At 38.2% G+C, this 27,974-nt stretch overlaps 1 protein-coding gene across 1 annotated transcript; it reads left to right on the forward strand.

Moving 5' to 3' along the window:
• The first annotated feature begins 936 nt into the window (after window positions 1–936).
• Window positions 937–27,439, forward strand: RHAG (Rh associated glycoprotein). Its single transcript, XM_045573077.1, has 10 exons — window positions 937–1,162; window positions 14,836–15,019; window positions 15,612–15,762; window positions 17,837–17,984; window positions 18,235–18,401; window positions 20,776–20,913; window positions 21,806–21,927; window positions 26,221–26,294; window positions 26,543–26,616; window positions 27,309–27,439. The coding sequence occupies exons 1-10, from the start codon at window positions 1,006–1,008 to the stop codon at window positions 27,381–27,383; spliced, it is 1,290 nt and encodes a 429-aa protein (XP_045429033.1). The 5' UTR covers window positions 937–1,005; the 3' UTR covers window positions 27,384–27,439.
• The last annotated feature ends 535 nt before the right edge of the window (window positions 27,440–27,974 follow it).

The following is a 27,974-nucleotide window of genomic DNA, read 5'->3' on the forward strand; positions in this document are numbered from 1 at the left end:
AGCAAGCATTTCTGGATTATGAGAGGGATGTCCGACTGCCCCTTTAGGCCCACTGGTGATCAGGCCTAAAGGGGCAGTCGGACATCCCTTGAGGGGTTCCAAATTGGAGAGGGTGCAGATTGGGCTGAGGGACACCACCCCCCCTCCACAGTGCACAAATTTCATGCACTAGGTCTCTAGTATTGTAATAACTATGTATGGTATTATGTGGGTGTAAGACTTACTGGGGGGACACTTCATGAGTAATATAAACCATTATATAAACCAGTCTAACCAATATGGTGTACACTGTAAATTAATATAATATTGAACATCAACTATAATTTCAAAATTTTAGAAATTTAAATGCTTTGCTAAAGAGATACAGCCACTATCCTCAGGAGCAACAGGCCAGTGAGGGGGATCAGTCATTTAAAAAATATCAGATAAATAACAAGCACCACGTAAACACACACAACCACTAACTATGGGTCGTACTATGGCAGAAAAGGTCCTTATCCAAGAGAGGTGACAGTGAGAAGCTGGGTGAAGTTGGGTGGTCAAGGAAGGCTGCTGCAGACGTCACCTTTTATCTGAGAACTGAGGGGTGAAGTGTGTCCGATGCAGGCTATAGGGAGAGAATGCATGGAAACAACGCCTCATTTATAAAGAGCAGCTGGAGGGAAGAGCGAAAGAGAGAAATAATTATTTTCTCAGATTGTCCATGACTCAGCTTATTTCAATACGAAGTTCTAGGCTCAGAGGAAGGGCAACAAATGTGAACTACTCAACCAGTCTAATACTGCAATATATGTAGTATACTTTATTATTTTGTTCAATTTGATTAACGAGCATAATTCCCACCAATGGGTGGAACATTTTAACCAGTCTTGCCCACGTGTTTTTTTTTCTTGCAATGTCATTGGTATACCCTCATGCAGTCCACACACAGCGCAGTCCCTCTGTTTTTATCAACCTCCCACAGCCTGTGAAACCCACAGTGTGCCTCTGTCCTTGGCCAGAAACATGAGGTTCAAATTCCCTCTCATGGCCATTGGCCTGGAGGTTGCCATGATTATTTTATTTGGATTATTTGTTCAGTATGAAACGGATCAGAATATTCTCCAGCCGCCCAGCAGCTCCAATTCAACAGATGTGGACAGATTCATTCATTTATACCCTCGTGAGTAGGCAATCTACTTCTTATACATTTTACGTTCTTCAGGTTCTCAGAATGTGAAGTTTTTTATATACTGTAGCCACTTGAGCTCCACATTGGAGCCCCATATAGGGTTATGGGATAGTTGTAAGTACTAAGGGTATTATAAGTCTAGGCCCTGGCATCTGGTCTCTGTAATTATGGTGTTTGGATAGAATATGTGTCTATTAAGATATCAGTACAGGAAGCTCCAAGTTAAAATAATTGATAAGCATTTTGTGTTGCCTACCTATGGCTAAATGACCTTATTTTTCCTTTGAATTATTCATTAGTTATATAAAGTATAAAAATATCACTTCCCACTAAAAAAAAAATAAACTAAAAAGGAACTTTGGAGAATAAAGAGTAGAAACAAATTGGAGTACTTAGAAGAGCAGCCAGGATTTCATGGGGGGGGTTCGGGGGGGGGGGGCTAAGATATAAATAGTCATTTAGGGTCATGTAGGATTTAAATAAAGCTTTAATTGAAATGAATGCACTCATGGTTTTATAATATCCTGAAAGGAAGGAAGTTGTTTCTTTGAGATGAAAACTGTGAACACCTAACATTTTAAAAGCAGAATCCCTCCCTGAAGATGGTGACAGAGGAAAGAATGAACTTAATCTCAAGTTTGGAAGGGCAAGCTATGAAATAGTTAATATGACAATTGCTACCATATATGTACTAATGGCTTTTGACAAAGCAGGCCTGTCTGATACAGTAACCATGAAAGGCAGTGGCAATATATTTCTCTTACCTAGATTGTTTAGTTTTTAAATGAAGCTCAAACAATTTTAAACAGTTAAAATTATTTAAAATGGTAGCAATGCCTATTATAGTTTTACAAAAAAATGTGTAAGCTTTTAAGGAACAATTTGACATTTGTTTTCTCATCTATATATATTTTGGGGAGTATTCTCATGTAGAACAGATCCAGAGCTACATGACTCAGCTGAAATACACAATTGCAAGTTAAGAGTTAGAATCATAAGTTGGAGAGTTAAACTCCAAGTCTAGTTCTATGTACATTACATAGATGTCCAAGAAGGTTCTTGATTAAATAATTTAATCATTTTCAAACTAGAAAATAAACAAAAATCAGAAGTCTGCTAAAATCTATATGTTTTTGTACATTTTACTTATTCATCTAATAAATGTTTTTTATTTCATACCAAGCATGTGTTACAGCAAACTCATTCAAAAATGAAAGAAATATGATCTCTTTATTCTAAAACTGTGCTATCTGGTCCACATGTAAACAAAATATAAGAGGCAAAATGCCAAACTATGATCTAAAATGAGTGTTATTGAAATAAGGTTACTTTGAGAACCTCGTAATTTGCATAATTCAAGCTGAATTCTCTAAGTTCCAGTGTCAAATTTCCTAGGTAAAACTTCAATTCAGAATTTAAGGGGAAAAAACAAATCGGAGAGAATTACTAAACATGCTAATTTTGTGAGTTGCTTAGCAATCATATCACCCTTATACTCTACTTGCAAAAAAACCATGAAAATTAATTCACTTCATGATTTATTAAGAAAATATTTATTAAGCTCCTAAATCTTGTAAAACAATCTTCAGAGCTCTAGACTCTAGGAAGTGAATAAAACAAAACAGGCAAAGTAGGCAACAATCATGCCCTTATGAAGTTTATATTCCAAGAAAGCTGACTACAAACATACAAATATATATGTATATTAATATTTATCATATAAAAATACTTATTTTAATTTATACATGTACACATAGATACACTCACATTTAGATGGTAATAAAATGCCACAGCAATAAATAAAGCGATATTAATGAAATAGATGCATCTGGACAAGAGAGGATATCTTTTATGAAAAAAAATAAGTCTTTTTTTTTGGGGGGGGGTGAGAGGTGATGTGAAAGAAATAATCTTAATAGGCCAAGCTACAATTGCTTACACTTAATTAACTTCTACCATATGCATCTAGAATGATACCAATCCTGTACTGTCCTTGAGAGAATTATAATAGTCACTTAAATTGCCTTATTGTTCTGTGGCTTAAATGAGAAATCTGGTTGAGACAGGCAGTTAATGTATAGTCTAGATCAGCGATTTTCAACTGGTGTGCCACTGCACACTGGTGTACCACAAGAATTTTTAAAATGTGCAATAGCTGACCTTATTTTCCTTTAGATTGTTAAATTTTAAAAGTGACAATAGTCAACAGAACAAGAGCTGTCAGAGGTAAATGCCCTGTGTTGAACCATAAATATATCAGTCATATAATAGAGCTGCATCTTATTAGTCATGATCCTATATAATAAAAGGCTAATCTGTAAATTGACCACATGGGAGGCACTGTGAAGCCAGAAGCCAGGCTCATGGCTGGTGCAGCGGCAGTGGCGAGAGCCTCTTTAGCCTCTGTGGCAGTGTGGACGGGCTGAGGGGACCCCTCCTCCCGATGCACAAATGTTGTGCACCAGGTCTCTAGTATGTAATAAGATTGCATCTGGTTCTTGGTACCAGAAATTCTTTTTTTTTTTTTTTAAATATATTTTATTGATTTTTTACAGAGAGGAAGGGAGAGAGATAGAGCTAGAAACGTTGATGAGAGAGAAACACCGACCAGCTGCCTCTTGTACACCCCCTACCGGGGATGTGCCCACAACCAATGTACATGCCCTTGACCGGAATCGAACCTGGGACCTTTCAGTCCACAGACCGACGCTCTACCACTGAGCCAAACCGGTTTTGGCTGGTACCAGAAATTCTTAAATACAATTATAGGTACTTTATTTTTTTAAAAGTTACTTTGGATCAAAAAAGAATATGTAATTATTATTATTATTTTGTAAATCAATCAAAATTATACCTACCCCGTATTTTCCGGTGTATAAGACGACTTTTGAAACGAAAAAAAGTCAACCGAAAATCGGGGGCAGAAGACCAAAATTGCACAAGAATTACCTGCAGATCTTGACGGCAAAGTAAGTCTTTTCTTTGAAGTGGGGGGTCGTCTTATACAGTGAATATAGGCCTAAATCTATGTTTTAACTGTAAAATTAGGGGGTCGTTTTATACGCCGGAAAACAAGGTATTTTTTGTCACATTGGCAAAACATATTTTTTGGTGTGCCACAGAATTTTAGTAATTAGTTATGTGTGATAAGATAAAAAAAAAGGTTGAAAATTGCTGGTCTAGATAGTACTTTCTGCTTCAAAGTGACAGTAAATAAAACTAAAAGAAATAAGAGAGTAAGCCATATAGAAATTGGGACAAAGACATTTTATGTTGAAGAAATAGCCAGTGCAAGGACACTGGGGTGTTGAATATATGTAGTGAGCAAGTGGAGAGAACAAAGTCAGAGGCATGAGAGCCTGGGTTCTGCTTGAGCATTGTGAGCACTTTGTTTTTATTCTGAGTGAGTTGAGAAGCCACTGGAGGACTTTGAGAGGAGGACTTGATGTGACTTAGGTTTTAAAAGCTTTCTTCAGGCTGTTAAGTAGAGAAGAGATTGCAGGGGGTGACAGAGATGGGTAGAAAAAGATATTAGGAAACCAGTCCAGTCACCTGGCAGAGAAATGATAGCAGGCGGAGGAAGTACTGAGAAATGGTCATATGCTAGCTATAATTGAAAATGTAGCAGACAGTATTTTCTGATATATCAGCTGTGTCAAACATGGGGAAAAAAGAGAGGAATCTAAAATGATTTCAAAGATAGGATTCCTTTTCATTCTTTAAATTTCAGTTGCCAATGATAGTGATGATTAACAATCACTGTGTTGTCCTTGAAACCAACAAAAGTTCCTTACTTACAAACAGCACTCCCCCACACAAACACACACACACCCCACCATGACCGTGACCTCTTCCCCACTTATAATGCAGTGAGGCCAGGATATGGACAGTGGTGGGGAAAGGGAGGGACACTTCAGTCAGAGGCTGCTGGGCATTAAGCAGAACACAAAGTGAAATTTTACAAGGTCAGCATCTTCACTTCTTCAAAATGCTGTCCATAACCCAGTCTATACTCAATTAAACAGTCTCTCATCTATGAAGTGGAAACAAGGCCTGAAACTGGCTAATACTAATCTTCCAGGTCAGCGATATCATTCCTGGTTAAAATAATGCGTAGAACAGCCCTAGGAATTACATGATTATGGTTTTACATACATATTTTTCCTACATTTTAAACAATGGACTTGCACAAAACCTGTGGAACAGCATATCATTGGAGAGAAGATTATTAAATACTAACTCATAAAAAAGCAATGTTCAAGTCAACACATGTTTTGGGGAGCCTCCTGGAGCCGTGCACTGTGCCAGGTGCAGGGACTCAAACAGAATCCCTGACTAAGAAGCTCACAGTGTATTTCAACAGTTCTCAATTGTGATGCAGTAGAACTTATGAGTTTTTCACAAATAAGTAAAGTAAGGTATTTATATTTTAAGTGAATTCAATCAGCTATATCTTTCTGATTTTCTCTCATACTGCTGTGCTTTTGTGAATAATAATAAAAATGAAGAATGATGTTACTTACAAAGGCCTGGGATTAGCATTCATCCCAGGGCACAACTATGGAATGTGTGGCATTCCTGAATGGCCTGTTTCATGTCGTGAATAACCCCAGAGATACCCATTTGAAAAATTAGCTCTACTGGATACTATTTCGCTGCCATGGCATCTAGCAAAGTGTTGGTTACTGTGTTGAGGCAAATAATTTGATAAGGAATAAAGCTTGACTATGACTGTCAGCTAATCATTGCTAATATGTACACAGTCTAGAGAAAAGTAAAGTTTAAGAAGAAAGCCCTTTGAGAACTAATATTTTATTAGAGATTCCACAAACACAGTGATGCCTATGAGACAGTAAAACTATATTAATAACCTTTTGGTACTTCATTACATTAAATTCACTGGTCTATCTTGTGCTTTGAAAGGCTATTTTACCTATGATCTTATAGTAAAAGTATGAATATAATTTTACTATGATCTTATAGTATTTTATATTGTTCCTAAGGAAAATATTAATTCACTAGAAGCCCAGTGGATAAAATTTGTGCATGGGAGGGTGTCTGTCACTCAGCCCAGCCTGCACCCTCTCCAATCTTGGACCCCTCAAGGAATGTCTGACTGCCCATTTAGGCCCGATCCTAAGATCCTAACGGGCAGCTGGACATCCCTCTCACAATCCAGGACTGCTGGCTCCCAATTGCTCACCTGCCTGCCTTCCTGATTGCCCTTAACCTCTTCTGCCTGCCAGCCTGATCACCCCCTAACCGCTTCGCTGCCAGCCTGATTAATGCCTAACTACTTCCCTGCCAGCATGTTTGCCCCTAACTGCCCTCCCCTTCAGGCCTTATTACCCCTAACTGCCCTCCCCTGCAGGCCTGGTCCCCCCCAACTGCTCTCCCCTGCAGACCTGGGTCCCCTCCAACTGCCCATTCCTGCAGGCCCAGTTGCCCCCAACTTCCCTCCTCTGCCAGTCTGGTTAACCCTAACTTCCCTCCCCTATAGACTTGATCACCCCCAACTGCCCTTCCCTGCAGGCCTGGTTGCCCCCAACTGCCCTCCCTTGTAGACCTAGACTCTCCCAACTGCCCTCCCCTGCTGGCCATCTTGTGGTGACCATCTTGTGTCCACATAGGGGCTCCCATCTTTGACCACATGGGGGCAGCTATATTGTGTGTTGGAGTGATGGCCAATTTGCATATTACTCTTTTTTTTTTTGCATTTTTATTTTTATTTTTTAAAATTTTTTATTAAATTATTATCTGTGTACATATACCATTGCCAGCCCCCAATACATGCCCTCCCTCCCCAGAGTTTTGTGTCCATTGGTTGTACTTATATGCATGTATACAAGTCCTTTGGTTGATCTCTTATCTTCCCCAGATCTCTCTACCCTCCCTGCTGTAATTTGACAGTCTGCTTGTTGCTTTACTGTCTTTATATCTATCTTTTGGTTCGTCAGTTTATAATGTTCTTTATTATCCATAAATGAGTGAGGTCATGTAGTGTTTCTCTTTCATTGACTGGCTTATTTCACTCAGCATGATATTCTCCAATTCCATCCAGGTTGCTGTAAATGATGAGAATTCCTTCTTTTTTATGGCAGCATAGTATTCCATTGTGTAGATGAACCATAGTTTTTGGATCCAATCATCTGCTGATGGGCACCTAGGCTGTTTCCAAATCCTAGCTATTGTAAATTGTGCTGCTATGAACACAGGGGTGCATATATCCTTTCTGATTGGTGTTTCTAGTTTCTGGGGATATATTCCTAGGAGTGGGATTACTGGGTCAAATGGGAGTTCCATTTTCAGTTTTTTGAGGAAGCTCTATACTGTTCTTCACAGTGGTTGCACCAGTCTGCATTCCCACCAGCAGTGCACGAGGGTTCCTTTTTCTCTGCAACCTCGCCAACACTTGTCGTTTGTTGATTTGTTGATGTTAGCCCTTCTGACAGTTGTGAGGTAGAACCACATTGTTGTTTTGATTTGCATCTCTCCGATAATTAGTGACTTTGAGCATGTTTTCATGTGCCTTTTGGCCTTCCTTCTGTCTTCTTTTGAAAATATTCTATTTAGGCCCATTGCCCATTTTTTAATTGTGTCATTTATCTTCCTTTTATTTAGTTGTATAAGCTGTCTGTAGATGTTGGAGATTAAACCTTTATCAGTGATAACATTTGCAAATATGTTTTCCCATACAGTGGGCTTTCTTGTTGTTTTGTTGATGGTTTCTTTTGCTATAAAAAAGTTTTTTTATTTTGATGTAGTCCCATTTGTTTATTTTCTCTTTAGATTCCATTGCTCTAGAGGCAGTATCTAAAAGAAGAAGTTCTTTTGGCATATGTCTGAGATTTTGCTGCCTATGGATGCCTCTAGTATTTTTATGGTATCCTTTTTATGTTTAAGTCCTGTATCCATTCTGAGTTTATTTTTGTGTATGGTATAAGTTGGTGATCTAGTTTCATTTTTTTGCAAGTGACTATCCAATTTTCCCAACACCATTTATTGAAAATACTGTCTTGACTCCATTATATGTTCATACCTCCTTTGTCAAATATTAATTGAGTATAGATGTTTGGGTCGATATCCGGATTCTCTATTCTATTCCATTGATCTATATGTCTGTTCTTGTGCCAATACCAGGCTGTTTTGAGAACAGTGGCTTTGTAATACAGCTTGAAATATGGTATTGAGATCCCTTCTACTTTATTCTTCTTTCTCAGGATTGCTGTGGCTATTCGGGGTCTTTTTTTTTTTCCAGATAAAATCTGTGAAGTATGCCATTGGTATTTTAATGGGGAGTGCATTGAACTTATAAATTGCTTTGGCAAGTATGGACATTTTGTTGATGTTGATTCTACCAATCCATGAACATGGTATGTTCTTCCATCTGTTTACATCTTCCTCTATCTCTTTTTTCAGTGTCATGAAGTTTTCCTCATATAGGTCTTTTATCTCCTTAGTTAAGTTTATTCCTAGGTATCTTAGTTTTTTTTGGTGCGATGGTAAAGGGGATTGCTTTTTTAGTCTCTGTTTCTGTAAGTCCACTGTTGGTGTATAGAAATGCTATAGATTTCTTGGCATTAATTTTGTATCCTGTTATATTGCCAAATTCATTTATTAAGTCAATTAGTTTTTTGATGGAGTCTTTTGGGTTTTTGATGTACAATATCATGTCATCTGCGAATAAGGATAACTTTACTTCTTCTTTTCCAATTTGAATGCTTATAGTGGCAGACACAAACTTTCCAAAACTCTAAATGTTTAAAAATTCATTCAGTATTCCTGGCAACAAATATTGTCATTTTTTTCATTGAAATGATAGCCTTACTTCATTCATTTTTCAGAAAACATCAATACCTATCTGAAAAACCATCGTTTATGTCAGTCTTTGTTCTAAGTAAAAATGGAATTCCATGAAAAAAGGTACTCATTTCATTTGTAACTCCAACAATAACAAAAGTGCCTTTTTTCTGAGAATACCATCATGTTTAAGTAGTACATTGTTTGTAACTCCATTTAAACATATAAATTCAGAGATAATATTAAGAAGACATGCATGTGAAAGTCAATAATTAAAATGAACAATATATATAAAAGGCTAAGTTGATTCATGCATGCATGATACATATAGAGCTCTCGCTGGTGCCAATCACATGCATGTGTTTCAATCTGTCATTGTAGATTGTTAATTTGGTTGACATTTTTACTATAGAGAAAGAGCAAATAGTGATGTTAAAATATTTCTTCTAATTAATTTCCTTTCAATGTGCACAAATTCATGCTCTGGGCCACTAGTAATACATAAAAGACAAAACTCCATGACCAATAAAAAGCATATGAACAAACTGATCTAAACTAAGTCTAAAGACATATGACAAAGAATATCTATGAAATTTGAATGGATAATGGGTCAAAAAATCCTATAAAAGGACAAATTGGGACAGCTGGAGAAACTTAAATATAGATTCTTTATTAGATAATATAATTGTGTCAATATGGTATTTCTTGGATGTGAAGATAATATTGTGGTTATTTATGAGAATATCCTTTTGCTTAAGAGATTCATGTTGGTTGTTTGAGCAAAATGACTTTCAAATGGCTTGTAAGAATACAAACATGTAAACCTAAAGAAAATATTTATAACTGATAAATCTAGATGAATAGTATAGTGTCCATTATATTATTTTTCTAAATATTTGAAATATATAAAATTAAAATATTTGGAAGGCGGAGGAAATATTTTTATCTTCAAGATACTATTCTCTGAAAAAAGAGTTCAGAACACAATCTTACTGGTCCAAAGACTGGAACTCACTAAGAGCAAGAAGCTATGTGTATGCAAACACCTTGTTGACCCTCAAGCATGAAAAACAAAATATAACAAGAAAGCTAACAAATGCCTAACTATAAAGTAGGCTGGACAGTTTTTAACACTTGATCCAGAAAAAAAATTTGATAAAGAGTCCTATAGTCCCAATTAGATGAATTCTCAATGGTCCATTTATTCACACATAATAGGCATTTCCTGAAAAGCTACACATGCCAGACTTTCTGTGGGGGGTCTATCATGGACAAGCACCTCATGATTTTGACCTTCAGACTTGCATTCACTTTCTCCTGAAAGAGTGCCTAACTGGCAGTGCTGGCTCGAGTTGTGTATCTGAATAAATGGTAGGTGAGCACATAGAGTAACAAAACAGGTAAACGCATAAACAAATGACATAAAATAAGAGGACATGCACAGTGTTGCAGCCTGGTCTGGTAATGCTGTGTAGGATATCTGGTTGGCCAGGTAAAGAAGTGTTGGGTGTGAGATGGAGAGGATACTGTAGGCAGCAGGCATACCCAGGAAATAGAGGGAAAGAAGGGTTCCATTTCATTTTGTCTGGCTGTCAATGATGGCAGAGTTGGAATAATCAGTTGCATTTTAAACATGTTGAGTTACCAGGGCTTGTAAGATATCCTATTGCAAAACAAACATGGAAGAAAAGTAGAACAGAAACACCAGACATTGCCAAATTTATTTTGGAGGCTAAAATCACTCCTGATTGATGGTATCTGAGGCAGATATGTCTTGGAAACTCTTGAGACCTGTCAGAAGACTTCACATTCAAACCACTGAGGAAATTCCTTTTTTCCTCTATGAAGAAGATTCTTTATTCCTTTAATAGAAGTCTTGCACCAGAAAACTAAACTTGTGGCCCTATTCCTAGTCCCCACCCACAAAATCTTAGAGCAAAATGAAAAATAATACATCATCATAATTATTTATAAACCTTCTAACTCATATATTTTATATAGAATCATTATCTGTTGAGAGCTTTCACAACTTTCTTAGCTCTCTTTAGCAATAAAATAGTTGAGGTCTTAAGCCCCCTTGTAGCAGAAAGTGGTAACAAGAGTTAGATCAGAGGGGAAAACATATTGGAACACAGTTAATATGAGAAGTTCCTCCCTCCATAGAAAATGTCTGGTTTTCCATCAAAGGGGGATGGGGACAGAATCTGAAAAATTATTGCTACCAGTGTGAGCCATTACAAAATCATATAAAACAAGGTTTTTTCAATAGTTAGTTACTAACTGCTTTAAAATTATGCCCTGGCCTGTGTGGCTCAGTTGGCTGAGCATTGTCTTGTGCACCAAAAGATTGCCGGTCCGGACGCATGCCCCAGTCACAAGCTTGGTCCCCTGATGGGGAGCATGCAGGAGGCAGCCAATCCATGTTTGGCTCTCACATAGATTTTTATCTCTCTCTGTCCCTCTCCCTTCCTGACTCTCCAGAAATCAATAAAAATATTTTTAAAATAAAAGAAAATTAGTAGATCACAGGAAGAACAAGAGTAGTCTAATTTTTTAAAAAAGCAAAGGATGCTCAGGAAAATAATTTTGTGTAATTAAAAAACAACACTGAAGTCAATAGAACTGGGTCCTTATTTTTGATCTATCATATCTCAGTTGCTGTAAATAAATTGTGGAGCTGAAAGAAACTTTGGACTTCCTGTAATCTAAACCTTCCTTTAAGGAGGAATAATTCTCCAAGAAAGAGTAAAGCCAGAGAATAAGCCATATACTGGTATAGTCACTAAGTTTGTTCTCCAGCTGAAACCAGTTTGGCTCAGTGTATAGAGCACATGTGTCAAACACAAGGCCCGCGGGCCAAATCTGTCCCGCTAGGCCTTACAATGTGGCCCGTACCGCGCTGTCATCACTGCACTCCGCTGCGTTTCCATCACAATGACAGTTTATGACTGTTCAGTAAACCATTCGGCCCGCGATTTAGGCTGGACTTTAGATTTTGGCCCCTTCTCTGATTGAGTTCGACCCCCCTAGTATAGAGCGTCGACCTGCGGACTGAAAAGTCTCGAGTTCGATTTTGGTCAAGGGCATGTCCCTTGGTTGCGGGCACATCCCCATTAGGGGGTGTGCAAGAGGCAGCTGATTGATGATTCTCTCTCATCGATGTTTCTAACTCCCTATCCCTCTCTCTTCCTCTCTGTAAAAAATCAATAAAATATATTTTTAGAAAAGTTTGTTCTCCAACTTAGTTGATGATCTATATTAGATGTCTACATATACAAAATAAATGGCAGAAAAACAACTTGTAAGAAAGATGAATGTATATGGTCTTCCATACTTCAAAAATCAAACAAGTTGATGTTAGGTGATAAATGTCTAAAGGAGAAAACTCTGTGCACCATTCTCCTGTGTGATTTCCCTGGAAGCTGCTGACCAGGGACAATTCCCAGAGATCAATTGTTTCCTTTCTCGCCCTCCGCATCCTGTCTCTCTATGGAGGGGGCTCCAAGGAGCAATGAAATAGCCAAAGTCTCAATGTGTGCATAGGGTCGAAGGCATGAGTGACACTAAAGTGTGCCTGAATCATGAAAGACTGGTTTGGTTTTCTCAGTCTCTTTATGTGAACATTTGCTGCCCTCATACAAAACAGAGTAGCTGCTAGACCAGCAAAGGACTCTAGTGACCTAATTGATGATGTCTATTCTGTTATTTGCAATAGAGTAATACTTGATATTAAGTTCCCAGGCCTCCAGGGGCCCTTTTAAATGTGGGGAACCTTTGAAAAGCCAGGCTCTTCCTCCACATCTGGGTATGATCAACACCACAAATTAGTTTATTGGATTTAATTGGCAACATTTCAAATAAATATGGTATACAAGTTGTGAAGGAGAAAAAGTCAGGAAAGTTCTGCGGAGTTGGGGTGGGGAGTGAAGACCATAGGGAAGATGCTGCAGATTGGGTTCCTCAAAAACAAATTCAAAGGCAGATGTTAGCCTGAAAAAGGTTGATTAGGGAAGGCCTTAAGGATGGACACCTGTAGCAGAAGGGTTTGGGCAGAGAGAGGTGTGATTTCAGCTGACCCCACAGGAAACTCTGAGACTAGGATTAGCTAATAGTAGGTGTACAGGTTTTTCTGAGGCAGGCGATGCTCATGTGAATTAGTCATTGGACACAGGCTACCCTAGAGTAGGACTGTGACATTGACAAGGCAAGAGCATTTCCCAAGAGAATTGAGAGTTTAGGGCTATCATCTAGCAGCACTTTCTACGGCGAGGGGCAAAGGAAGGAATAAATCTTTCAGTTCTAAGTGGGGGATCTTCCCAGTGCATTAGAGCCTCTTCTACAGAAGACAGACCCCAAGTGTATGGTCTCCCACCCTAAGCCCACCCTGGGCTAAGCCTAATGGGAGAACAGAGGTAGAGAAAAGCAAGAGGTAGCAGCATGGCTCTGAATGCCAGCGAGGCCGAGACTATGCCTTGGTTACCCTTATACCCCACAGTGCTCCCTACAGGGAGGAGCTGGTGTCATCAGGCTTGCATTGAAATCCTGACTCCACCCTTTGGGTAAGTTAATTGGATCCTAACATCAGGTTCCTCTGAGATATAGCTTCTAGGCATGTCCTCCCTCATGCCTATTTGCACTTAAACATCTGGGCATAGTAGTTAATATTAATTGAACACTTACATGTTTAATTTAGCTCTGGTTTTATATTTGTTCCCAGTTTGGTCTTAATTTGCTTTGTCTATCTATTGGGTTGGCTCATAAGAAATTGCCAATAGTCAAACTTTCATTGCTAAATTCAATGCAAAAAATGTCAATTTCATATGGTTCTACCAAATATATGTCTCACCAATTAAGCTGTAAATTTCTGTAGGAAAAGGCTGTGTTTTGACAATCTCACATTTAGTCATGTATTTCATTTATATAGTGCATTACTGATACTCCCTCCTACAGAGGGTTATCCCACATAGAGTCACTTTGTGAAACAGGATCTTTTCAGTATTGCAGATGAGAATGCTGATGCTCACAGAAAATAAATGATTTGCCGAAGGTCACGCAATCATGTGATAGAATTTGGGGACCTAAGCCTACATCTCCAGATACCAAGTCCAGTATTGGCTCCCCAAAAAGATACAGCCTTCCTTCTAGAAATTGCTAATAAACATATTCTCTCATTTGATTGGAGTAGTGATTTGTTAAGTTTTCCAGGGCTGATATTATTATTTATACCATGTGATATAGGGAGACTGTAACTCATTCATTTAATCATTATTGTCTACTTTATTATATGCAGGCATTTATACCAAACTCTGGGGAGTAATGGGTAAATATGTCCTAATCTCTTAATAAGGAAACTCACTATATAGTGCAGAAGGACACCTCATTGACCACCTATGACAGTGTGATGCATGCTAAATAAATGCCAATACAGTGTGACCGATGCTAAAGCTAATGTATATACAGAAAGCTGCATGAAAGACACTAGGGAATATTAATTTTTCTCTTGTAGTACTGGGAAAACCTACAAGAGGGGGTGATGCTTGCACTATGCTCTGTAAAGATTTTTTCACAGGGGGAAAGTAAAGGGAAACTCTTCATGGAGAAGATGAAAAGCATACTGTGAAATTACACAATGTTCCAAGAAAAGGCTCAAACACTGAATAACTTGCCCATGGTCTCATGGTTGTCATTGGAATTCAGCCTTTGCTGCCCAGTTAATGCTCTCCCTTTACAGTATCTTGCACAAAGGCTGTCACATTAAATAAATGGGATGTACTATGATATAACACTTTCTTAGTGCTCCCCTAATGCAGATTCCCCCCTTTGCTTTTTTTTTTTTTTTTTTTTTTTTTTTTTTTTTTTTGCAGTGTTCCAAGATGTGCATGTTATGATATTTGTTGGATTTGGCTTCCTCATGACTTTCCTGAAGAAATATGGCTTCAGTAGTGTGGGCATCAATCTACTGATTGCTGCTCTGGGTCTCCAATGGGGCACTCTTGTACAGGGGATCCTTCACAGCCATGGACAGAAAATCCACATTGGAATAAAAAAGTAAGCATTTCTTGCCTTTCAAACATTGTGTTTTCAGAGGAATTATTCTCTGTTTAGTCTCTTGACAGCCAGTCTCTGAGCTAGCAGGCAAATTGTCTGCCTTATTCAATAGAAGGCTATTTGGGTCCAAGGAGGCAAATCTATGTCTTGCTCTACTGAGCTGGATCATATATGAATGTCTATGTCTTCACTGGTCTGACTTTAAGGGCATAAAATTATTATTCTTTTAATCTCAGCTACCGGGAACACAAATCTCCATTAGTCATTTTTCTAAGGTTATTTTTGAAATGCAAACACTCTAGAAAATAGGTCATTTATCAGATCAACAAAAACAAAGTAAAACCCTAAATGAGATAAAGAACAGGCAGGTTAAAATAAAGGAAATGTTAGAGTAACTAAAAAGTGAATGGAAGAGAGGAGGGGTTAGGAAATGGGAGGGCCAAAAGCAGGCCTGGGGCAAGTGACCGATAGGGACCAGCATGGAGAAGGGCCTTGCACCCTGGGTAAGGGGATGCTATTATAGTTTATTATAATTCATAGTTTTATTTAGGATTTGCATTATTCTTTAATGTATTCTTTCTCTTCCCCTTAGCATGATAAATGCAGATTTCAGTACAGCCACCGTTCTGATTTCTTTTGGAGCTGTCCTGGGGAAAATAAGTCCACTCCAAATGCTGATCATGACAATCATAGAAATCGCTGTCTTTGCCGGTAATGAACATCTGGTTGCTGAGATATTTATGGTACGTGTTAGAGGATTTATACTCACCCAACTTTGGACATGGTTTGTGCTCACAACACATAATAGATGCCCACTCTATGCAGGGACAGACGCTGGCAAGTGTAATAACAGTCCTCATTTATTTGAGTGCCTACTGTGAACCAGGAGTTTTATAGACATTAATTATGTCATCACGATGCTATAAGGTAGGCGTTATTTTGTTAATGTTTATACAAGAAGAAAAAAAATCATGAGCATAGATATTAAATGACTTGCTAGATGGAATCTGGATTCAAACTCAGATTTTTCTAACTCCAAAACTCTTTTTATTACATTATATTTCCTATCAATGATCAATTTCTATTTATTTCTCAACTACTAGGTGAATGGTCTTTTCTAAGTCTTCTGTTAAGGCCTAGGTCAAATTTCTTCTTCTCTATAAAAATATCATTGAGTAGCCCAATAATTATAAATAGAATATTTCTGAGCACTCTCCAACAGGTGTGTATGCTTCTGTCAAACATTTAATTCAACAGAAATTATTTTGACAACTTTTTAGGTGTCATGATTTGGTGCTTCAGTGACAAGCAAAATAGTTAAGGTCTCTGTCATTATAGAATTTACAATATAGTTGGGAGACAGGCATCAAACAAATAATCATACATTCCCTGTCCCACTCATAGGCATGTGCATATGTGTGCATGCAAACACACACACACAAATATTACTATAAATGATTATACATAGGATGAAAAAATAGTAGAGCAGATTATGAGAGAATGTAACTGAAAGACCTAATTTAGACTGGGAAGACAAGGAAAGGCTTTCTGAGGAAATGACAGTTAAGCTGGACCTGAATGGCACATAGGAGTTTATTGAGGAGGAAAATCTTAAGTAAATTAATATAGTAGTATCATATTCCTATCTTCATAAGGACAGAACAATGCCTCGGGTATGGCACTCTGAACTTTCCCTCTAGGGGCAGGAAATACAGGAAACTGGATTAAATCCATACACTATGCTAAAAGGGACCTAAAATATATTCAAATGAATCTTGGACCACTGGCTGGTTTTCATGTCATCATCTAGAAGAGTGAAAAAATATGGGAAAGACCCAGGTTTTTTAAAAATATGAATTTTTATTGATTTCAGAGAGAGAAAGGGAGAAGGAGAGAGAGAAATATCAATAATGAGAGAGAATCATTGATCAGCTGCCTTTTGCATGCACCCTAAACAACCTCCCCTCCCCACTGGGGATCAAATCCATAACCCGGGGATGTTCCCTGACTGGAAATTCAACCCAGACCTCCTGGTTCATGAATTAGTGCTCAATAACTGAGCCACACTGGTCAGGCTACCTAGGTTTTATGAAACTTCAGATCTTTTCTTTAAAATATATTTTTTTATTGATTTTTTTACAGAGAGAAAGAGAGAGGAATAGAGAGTTAGAAACATTGATGAGAGAGAATCATCGATCAGTTGCCTCTTGCACACCACCTACTGGGGATGTGCCCACAACCAAGGTTCATGTCCTTGACTAGAATCAAACCTGGGACCCTTCAGTCTGCAGGCTGACGCTCTATCCACTGAGCCAAACCGATTTCAGCTGAATCTTCAGATCTTTAAATTGCAATTAAGTGAGTTTTATCTGTAATGTCAAGTAAATGCAAAAATTATCTTTGTTTTGTATCATATGCAAGCATAATATTTCACGGAGACTCACCCCAACCTGGAATCATAACCTAAAATGTATCAAGTGCCCACTAAGGACCATAGCACTTTATGAACATGGTCTCATTTATGTAGCTGAACATAGCAGAAAATGAGATTCAGAGAAGTATGGTGATTTTTCTAAAGTCACATCATGAGGAAGTACCTTGCCTAGGATTAAAAGTCAGTTCTAGGTGGCTCCCAAGCCTATATATTTTTTCTATTTAACTGTCTTGCTTTATCCCGCTTTCTCTGACAAATTCTTTCTCTCTTGGTCTACTTTTTATTTTTATTATTGCTAAGCCAATAAAGCATTTTTTTTTCATTGACTTTCCTCCTGTAGTGGATTCAGCTTCAACTTTTGCATGAATGTTTTGCCCCTTCAGGCCACTGATATTGGAGCATCAATGACGATTCATGCCTTTGGGGCCTACTTTGGCTTGGCCGTAGCAGGCGTCTTATATCGACCAGGCCTGAGACGGGGACATGTCAATGAGGAGTCTGTGTACCATTCGGACCTGTTTGCAATGATTGGTGAGTAGGGAATGAACTTGTTGAGTTCTTGTCTATTTGGTCAGGCACGAGGGAAGGTGAACTCCAGCACAGCTGTGAAGATCTTCAAGAAAGATCCTCTGAATACTACTTAGGTTTATGCTGGCTCTCCTCAAAAAGCTTAGATAACTAAGCCTAAAAGGAGAGACATTATCAGCCTCCAAGGCAAATTGCCTCCCCTAGATTGTCTTTCATATTAAGAACTAAAATCTCTTTTTGTGGTTTACTTCAGGGACTCTTTTCTTATGGATATTTTGGCCCAGCTTTAATTCGGCCATTGCTGAAGCTGGAAACAAACAATACAGGGCCATGGTAAACACATACTTCTCTCTTGCTGCCTGCGTGCTCACGGCCTATGCATTCTCCAGCCTCGTTGAGCACCGAGGCAAGCTCGATATGGTGAGTGTCATACAAACCCCTGTGGGGAGGGAAAACGTTTTCTTCTTTTCCCTCTTAGCTCTTCTGGCTGGCCTGAGAATTAAGTTGACATGAGACAGATTAACAGGAGAAAACAACTAGACTTAATTATGTGTGTACATATGTGATCTGAGAACAAATAGGACAGCTAAGTCTTATATGTCTATTTGAACTAAGAGGAAAGGTGCATAGTGGTTTGAACTTCAAAGGGAAAGAAAGTAATTTACAGGGAAATGGAGAAGCAAATGTTTGCTAAACAAATGTTTATTGGACCATCTTTAAGAATAGGATGCAGAAATGACTGAGCAAAAGGGCCTTGCTAGGCTTCTCCCTGTCTATCATGACTATTTCAGATTGGAAGTACAGTTATTAATGATCATAGTTTTCTTCCTATCTAAATTCTTTTAGGAAGATTCAAGGTTCTTCTTGAGCCTTTCATTTCTTAAAATGAGCCAACTTATAATAAACAATACCCCAAGGAAAAGCACATGTTGGAGTGGCAAAGGCTCCCCTTTACCCAGTGGAAGTTTCATTTGGTGACACAAATGGTTGGTCATTTCTGCATCTCTTCTAAGCTGCCAGAACAGGTCTCAACACTGCACGCTCTTAAGAACATTTTGAAGAGAACAGTGTTCATTCCTTTCTTCATCAAATTGGTACTCTGAAAACATTAAAGTGTTATCAAGAAACTCACAGTCTAGGAGTGAATATAATCATGCAAAAATAAAAGATTTGAGGCATTTTTCTCTACTAATAAAGCAAACTGTTAATAAAGCTATCTCCAAGTTCTTAGAAAACCTCAAACAGGACATGTCAAGAGAAGCAAAAGAGAGTGGAGAAGAGAAGTTGTTTCTATTTTCCTAATTGCAAATATTCCTCTCAAAGAAATAACAATTAAATGCAATGTGGGATCCCGAGTAAAATTCTGAAAAAGAAAAAGGACATTAGTGGGAAAACTAATGGAGTTAAATAAGGTCTTTAAGAGTATTATAGCAATGCTAATATTTTAGTTCTATGATTGTGTATGATGTTGTTAACATCTGGAGAAACCAGTGAAGGATATATGAAAACTCTCTGCAGTATTTTCACAACTTTTAAATAGTCTAAAATTATTTCAAAATAAAACATTTTTGCCCTGGCCCATGTGGCTCAGTTGGTTGGGCACCATCCAGAATGTTGCTCGTTCAATTCCTGGACAGGCACATGCCTGGGTTGCAGGCTAAATCTCTGGTAGGGGACATGCAGGAGGCAACCAATTGATGTTCCACTCTCACATTGATATTTCTCTTTCTCTCTTCCTCCTGTTTCCTCTTTCTCTAAAAATCAACAAAATGATTTTTAAAGGTAAATAAATAAAACTCATTTTCAGTGCCCCAAGTTGGTCCTTTGTCTTTGTTGCCTGTGAGCTAGAGAAATGGAAGTGAAGGAGTGGTCCTCAGAGCAGTCACTCTTCTTTTCTAACTGGAGGGAGAAAAATAATATTATTCCTTTATCAAGCAAAGCTAAGGATGTATTTCAATGCTCTACAAATTGCTTCATGAGTAAAATTGGGGGGAAATTATACGTAAATGGTTCTTTTTTTTTAAATATGTTTTTATTGATTTCAGACAGGAAAGAAGAGGGAGAGATAGAAACATCAATGATGAGAGAGAATCATCAATCAGCTGCCTCCTGCACGTCCCCTATTGGGGATCAAGCCCACAAACTGGGCATGGAATGGAACTTGACCTCCTGGTTCATGGGTCAATGCTCAAACACTAACCCACACTGGACAGGCTGGTTCTCTTTCAGAAGTATTGCTGACCTTCCTCTTTGGCCAGGCAGCAAGAATAAGATTTTCCTGAGAAACTCTGGTAAACAGAAATTGGAGACTCTCTCCATCCTCAAATGTCCTCTGTACAATGACATTTGTGAAAGCTGTTGTCTTTCATGTGGAATGCGTGCCTTTAAAGGTCTCTATATTCTTCGAATAGTAGAGACTCAGAAAGCACACAAGAGCCACAGGCCTCTGTTGGCACATGACAACCATGAATGTGTTCCCAAACAGCACCAACTGGCAAAACCTGGATAGAATGATTGCTTACTCCCCACCCTTCCACTACAAGTTCTTTTATTTCCACACCTCCCTCCCCACTCTGGTCTTTGATCACTCATACATTCCCCAGAAACCCTGGGAAGAAAGATGTCAACTGCTTGGAAAAAAGGCTTTCTGCAATTATAAAAATCACTCATTTTAAAAATTATTACTAGACTTTTCAACTGAAGGTTGTGCCCTGGGGTCCATGAGTCCTCGATTCATTCCGTCCTGAACTTTGCCTGTTCAGCTCATTTTATTCATGTTTCTGGCTCCCTACAGGTACACATTCAGAATGCAACTCTGGCAGGAGGTGTTGCTGTGGGCACTTGTGCAGACATGGAGATCCACCCATACGTTTCTATGATCATTGGGAGCGTCGCAGGAATGGTCTCCGTGCTCGGATTCAAGTTTCTAACTGTAAGTATGACAGATGCTGAGTGAAACTTTGATTCTGCACCATCACCTTCTCACATCCCACAGCAGAGAAAAGCTATGAAAATTGCTTTCATAAGCACCTCTCCTTGTTGTGAGTCATTTGCCTTCCTGTCAGAGGTCCCATTCGCATCTTAGTGTCCAGTGTTTATACTTTTCCCTGACTTCTTTTGGGTAGAAGGAAAGAATCCAATATTGGTTATTTATCACTTGGTAGGATTGAATGTCAAGTACTGTGTTCTTTTCCAAAATACCATTTTTTTAAAAATTATTTATTGTTTAAAGTATTACATAAGTCTCCTCTTTTCCCACTGACCTCTCGCCGGCCACCCCCAGCCCCCAGCACGTGCCCTCACCACTCCCCTCCCCATCTATGTCCATTTGTTATGCTCATATGCATGCATACAAGTCCTCTTGTTGATCTCCTGTCCCCTCACCTCCCACTCCCCACCTTCTCTCATAGGCTGGACAGTCTGTTCAATGCTTCTGTGACTCTGGTTCTATTTTGATTGATGATGTTCGTTTTGTATAATTAAGAACTCTGTGCTTTTTAAAGGGGGACTTAGCATAAGATCAGTAAGTAAGAAGGAGTAGGATTTCAAATCACTTGCTTTCAAATCCATCCACCAAACACTAAAATGAACAGTTTTGCCACCAATGTTTTCAGATTCTTTAACATAAGTAGGTTTTAGATCTGGATGCAGAAGTAGATTATAAGTAGGTTTTAGATCTGGATGCAGAAGTAGATTATAAGTAGGTTTTAGATATGGATGGAGAAATGGACTGTAGATAAAATGTTTCCTGCATGATCTTTTATTTTAATTATGGAGTCTTATATATCTAATGAAATAAGCTTTATTCTTTTTTATCACTTCAGCCAGTTTTTGCTACTAAACTGAGGATCCATGATACATGTGGGGTCCATAACCTGCATGGCTTACCTGGTGTGGTAGGAGGCCTCGCAGGCATTGTGGCAGTGACCTTGGGAGCATCTGACATGTGAGTGAAACAATGGGTTTTCCTGCCTCCCCTCCCACAATCCAATAATGTTTTCTCTCACTCTGTGAAATCCAGTGATGAGAAAGCCTGTTCTTTAGCAGTCCAGGCCAAAGTTGTAAGTATTGTCCTTACTGCAGAGAATAGAATTTATTGGAAAATGTGTCTTAATATTATTAACTAGAGGCCCAGTGCACAAAATTTGTGCACGGGGTTGGAGGTGTGTGTGTTCCTCAACCCAGCCTGCACTCTCTCCAATCTGGAATCCCTCTCACAATCTAGGACTGTTGGCTCCTAAGTGTTTGCCTGCCTGCCTTCCTGTTTGCCCCTAACCGCTTCTGCCTGCCAGCCTGATCACCCACTAACCACTTCCCTGCCAGCCTGATTGATGCCTAACTTCTCCCCTGTCAGCCTGATTGCCCCTAATTTCCCTCCTCTGCTGGCCTGGTCACCCCTAACTGCCCTCCCCTGCAGGCTTGGTCACCACCAACTGCCCTTTCTTGCAGACCTGGTCCTCCCAACTGCCCTCCCCTGTGGGCCATCTTGTGGCAGCCATATTGTGTCCACATGGGGGCAGCTATTTTTGACCAGATGGAGGTAGCCATCTTGTGTGTTGGAGTGACAGTCAATTGCATATTACTCTTTTATTAGATAGGATAGAAGCCTGGTGCACAGGTGGGAGTTGGCTGGTTTGCCCTAAGGGTGTTCAGGATCAGGGTGGGGGTTCCCCTGGAGCATGGGGCAGCCTGGGTGAGGGGCCTGTGGTGGTTTGCAGGCTGGCCACACCCCTTGGCGACCCAAGTTAAGGCCCTGGTATCTGGGACTTATTTATCCTCTATAATTGAAACTTTGTAGGCTTGAGCAGAGGCCAGGGCTAGTAAAGCTTGGCTTCCTCTATTGCCAGGGAAATCCAAGCCTTCTGCTCTCTCTAGCTCTTTGGCTGCCACCATTTTTGTTGGGATTTGTTTATCTTCTATAATTGAAACTTTGTAGCCTTGAGTGGAGTCCAGGGCCGGCCAGAGCAGGCAGGAAGCTTGGCTTCCTCCATTGTGGGGGAAACCTAAGCCTCCTGCTCACTCCCTGGCCATAGCCATCTTGGTTGGGTTAATTTGTATACTCCTGATTGGCTGGTGGGTGTGGCTTGTGGGCATAGCAGAGGTATGGTTAATTTACATGTTTCTCTTTTATTAGTGTAGATGTTTTAGTTTTGTTTTGTGGTTTATTTTTGTCTGTAAATTAACAGTGCTAATTTGAATTCATATATCATAGACACTGGCTTCTAGTAGATAGGGCAATTTGATGATCACCATCAGATTACAGTTGGCTTACTCTTTTACTTGATCCCAGCAAAATAGAGCATATAAGGAATAAGTGATGTGCTCAGCAATCATTTCCATCCAACTCACAAATAATAATGAGTTAGCATAACATGGGTAGCACTTGGATCTGGAGAAGCAGAAATACTGGCATGAGGCTCCGACTTGTCTACTAACTAGTTATATGGCCTCTGTCAAGTTACTCAACTTGTATCCTCTTCTGGTTCTCTATTCTCTTCTATAATTGAGAGAATTGTTCTTTAAAATCCATAGCCCCCTTCCTGAAGGGGGCTTAGGTGTTTATTTAAATGGGCAGAAGAAGAATGGCTATCAATGAAATCAAGGAGCATGTAAGTTATATCATAAGCCACCAGATGTCACTTTTAAGAAACAATATTGAAGCAATTTGATATGAGTATCACCCATGCCAAACAGCTAGGAAGATCATAGAGTGCAGATCACTCAGAGAGTAAGTATGGAGAAAGAAAAATGCCCAATTTTTAAAGACCACTCAAACCATGAAGAAAAGGTATGTTTGAAAATGTCTCAAAACAGACAATGCTTGAAGGGGGGGGGAGAGGTTGTGGAGAGGGGAGTGGAATGGAGGGAGTCAATGGGGAGTAAAAAGGGGCATCTGTAATACTTTCAACAATAAAGATAAATTTAAAGAAATAAAATGCCTCAAGATTACTACTAGCTAGAGTTGCATAATTTAAAAAGAAAAACCTCTTCAATTTTAGCAGATTAAAATGTAACCCTGCTGAGACGAGTAATAATAAATATTTGAAAAATTTGCTTATTCACATTTCCTACCAGATAAAAAGTTTCCTTCTTCCATTTGCATATTGACTGAGTTTTCTGTATTTTTTTTTTTTTACCCCTTTTACATATTTGGAAAACATCTCCAAAAACATATACTAGTACATATTATTTCAGTTCTCTCCAGCACCTTATAGGCTGTTAAGATCAAAACTAAAGTGCTTCATGCTTTAAATCAAGCATGATAAAAACATGTGCCAATGAACCCAATACCTAAGGTTATAGTGTATAAACACTGCAAACACTCTAAAGAGGTACCTCATGATTAAGAATAGAGGAATTATTGAGCATCATTCCTAGACCAGTTCCACAGATTTGGGGTAGATTTCAAGGTTGAGAGTCTAGTCCTTGGGACTTGGTTTAGCAACAACTTCTCAATTTACTCAAGAGGAGTTGTGGTAGGGAGGGGAATTATGGAAGGCCCATTTAGGTAGGTAAAATTCACAAGTCCCATGCACCAGTTAAAATAGTCCAAGAGCCAATACTATTAACCCACATTGTGTCTCTTCAGAATACTAAAATGCATTCTGATTTCTTGGTAAGCATAGGACAATGAAAAAGTAATAATGCTGTTAATTTCTTTTTAAACAAGTGTTTTCCAAGTCTATTTTTATCATGGAACACTTTTCATCAAATATATCTTTTAATAACTTGTAAAAGATCTTGACAAATTCTGGTAAAATTAATAGTAAACTTACAATAAAAAAATCAAACAAATAAATATATATTAAATGTTAAATATCATTAGCAATCAAAGAAATGCAAATGGAAATGTTACCAATTCTTAAATTATTAAATTGACAAGATTAAATGAATAACAATACAGAATGGTAAAGAAATGGGAACATAAATTGTACAATTTTGAATTAGCCCATGTGTAGTTTATTACCCTTTATCAATAATCTCATTTCTAGATAGGTTTCATCTTGGAGAAATTATTGGGCAAGTTTACAATGTTCATAAGAGGATGTATTCTCACAGCATTTATATATATATATATATATATATATATGACACTGAAAGCAATCCAAATATCCCACCTATAGTTGGATAATTATAGGACATTTGTACAGTGCAATATTCTGTAGCAACTAAAATTATGAACCAGATTGACATTTACTGTCATAAAAAAACATTGAGATCTAATGGAAACATTAGTATTATAATATGATTGCATTTTATGAAACTACATGTTGTATATTTATACTGGTAAAATTTGAGAAAAATTAGTTTCCCTTCTTTTTTAATTAGTGTTTTTTTAAAGTATTTTTACAATGATCATGTGTTATTTCTATAATTTTTATATACTAGAGATTTTTAAACTCTTTAAAAATAAATAAATAAAAAGAAATCTGAATTTAGTGCAGCTTTCTCTTGAAAGATGAAGATGAAACACCAACACTCTAATTTTCCAATTGTTTGCTTTCATACAATCACTCCTTCAGTCTTTCAAAAACTGTTTAGTGATTGCCTGCTAAGAGTGAGGAATGTGCTAACTCTTTACATTTATCATTCATGTAACAACACACTACGCATTCCAATAGATTACTATTACAATCTTTAATTTCCAAAGTTGACTATTTTTTTCACACATTTCATTTTAAGGTATCTGCTTCTAAGATTTTATATATATATATATATATATATATATATATATATATATATATATATATATATATATATACACACACACACACACACACACACTTTAGTGTCTTCAATGACACTACAAAGTTATCTCTACAATATTTGGTAAAAATAGCTTTTTGACCATATTGACTTTTTAATTTCATTATAATTGTTGCTATTGGGATGGAGTGAGGAGAGATAGAAGCTCATATTTGTTACATTCCTCTATCCTCAGTGCCTAAAAGAGAAACTAGCATGAGAAGCTCAATAAATACTTGTTGAATGAGTCAGATCATGTATCAAAACCCCATTCCAAGTTTTTCAGAGTGAGGAGAAAGAGAGAGAGAGGGAGAGAGAGAGAAAGAGAGAGAGAGTGAGAATGGAAAACAGTGTGGTGACTGCAGGCTGGAGAGGTATAGGTGGAAAAAGTCATAGAGGGGATAAATGGTGATGGAAAAGCTAAAATAAAATATAAAAAAAATAAAATCAATAATCATAATAACAGAAAGTAAGATTTTTTTTTTCTTCCTAGGTCTACCCCAGCCATGCAGGCAGCTGCTCTGGGTTCTTCCATCGTAACAGCCATTGCTGGAGGGCTGATAGCAGGTCAGCATAAAAATAAACACTTCCCCATAGCTCACACTCTCAGCATGACAGATTATTCATAAACGTATTGATTTTTAAATTTGAAAATGTACTAAACTTCTAACAACAATCATGCAAGTGCAAGGGGATGCTTGTATAACAGTAATTACTTTAATGCAAATACAATAGTTACTTAATTACTATCAAGCTAAGTTTTCCTCATCAGCATTAGTGTCATAACGTGGCTTATTTTCTCCCCACTTTCACAGGTTTAATTCTAAAGTTACCTATCTGGGGACAGCCATCTGAAGAGAACTGCTATGATGATTCTGTCTTTTGGGAGGTACTGTGCTCTGTTCTAAATAAGGATGTAAATGATGACTCCACTAGTGAGTTTTGCTCACCTCAAGCCTAGATGTCTGTGTGCATGTGTATGATTAAATTAAATTAAACCCCTTTGTAGAGAGAGAAACTAAGGCACTGTGTGCAGACAGATAAAAATCAGAAGTTATGGCATTTTCCAAAGTAGATATTAGATGAAGAAAAGACTGAAGCAAGTGTCCTTTCATTCCTCTGAGAGTTGTTAAAAAATCTACTCCTTAAAATAATAGGGACCCTGAGCATGACATTTTATAGCATACAGAAAAATAGGCAAGAGTTGGTGGAAGATAAAAGGTTGGAGAATCTCAGTGGATTCACAATAAGAGGTTCTGTGAATAACAAAACATCGCCCTCTTTCTATCCTCGTTTCAACCTCTTTATTTTCTTCCAAATTATTTCCTGCAAAGCTTAAGAGTGAGAGACCTTTGGGTGTGTTCAGCAAGACTTCCAGGGAGAACAGGCTTGGAAAAGGGAATGTAGTCAGGGTGGGTGTGGTAAATATTTTTGTTCTTTTCTTTTTTCCCCCAACAATTTTTATAACCAATTCTTTCTAAGCATAGAAAATGGTTACAGAAAACCTTTGTTTCAGTAGTAATCTCTGACAGGTCCAGTGAAAGAAACTATTAAAGTGTCCTAATCTTGTTTTCTCTCAAGGTCCCCAGGTGGAGAGAACATGACCATCATTTCCATGAACATAATGGCCACCACCACTTGGAACCTGAACTCTAAGTTTTATTCCTCTGCCTCTGCTTCCTTTCCCTTCATCTAGAATCAAATTCAATAGACAAAAAGCATCCAACGAAAATATGGACCAGAATGGAACATCCTGACCCACAAATGTTCAGTGTAAAAAATGTCTTAGCATAATGTTGTGTTTCCTTTTGATATTCACTGATTGTTTAGTAGAGGGCATATAACTCATAAAGCAGATGGTCAAGCCTGGTCAGGGCGGTAAGTGGTTGAGCATCAATCCAGGAACCAAGAGGTCACTGTTCAATTCCTGGTCAGGGCACATGCCAAGGTTGCTGGCTTGATCTCCAGTAGGGGATGTGCAGGAGACAGCCAGTCAATGATTCTCTCTCATCATTGATGTTTCTATCTCTCTCTCCCTCTCCGAAATTAATAATAATTATATATATTATTGAGTCTTGACCATCTTGACTATATATATATATATATATATAGTCAAGATGGTCAAGACTCTTCTTGACCAGTGGATAGATACTAGGTGAATATTTGATGCATATTCATATATATTCCCAATGGAAGTAAATTTGCATAGAATCAACACTTTCTAATCATATCGCTTTCTTAAATGTA

The sequence above is a fragment of the Pipistrellus kuhlii genome, unplaced genomic scaffold, assembly GCF_014108245.1.
Source record: "Pipistrellus kuhlii isolate mPipKuh1 unplaced genomic scaffold, mPipKuh1.p scaffold_m20_p_5, whole genome shotgun sequence".
Taxonomy (NCBI): domain Eukaryota; kingdom Metazoa; phylum Chordata; class Mammalia; order Chiroptera; family Vespertilionidae; genus Pipistrellus; species Pipistrellus kuhlii.

What these genes read in the sequence shown, in the direction of transcription:
- RHAG (XM_045573077.1), top strand. Translation starts at nt 1,006, where the DNA reads ATGAGGTTCAAATTCCCTCTCATGGCCATTGGCCTGGAGGTTGCCATG. An exon ending in TGGTTGCTGAGATATTTATG is followed by an intron (nt 15,763 to 17,836) that starts GTACGTGTTAGA and finishes TTGCCCCTTCAG; the next exon opens with GCCACTGATATTGGAGCATC. An exon ending in TGCTGGAGGGCTGATAGCAG is followed by an intron (nt 26,295 to 26,542) that starts GTCAGCATAAAA and finishes CCACTTTCACAG; the next exon opens with GTTTAATTCTAAAGTTACCT.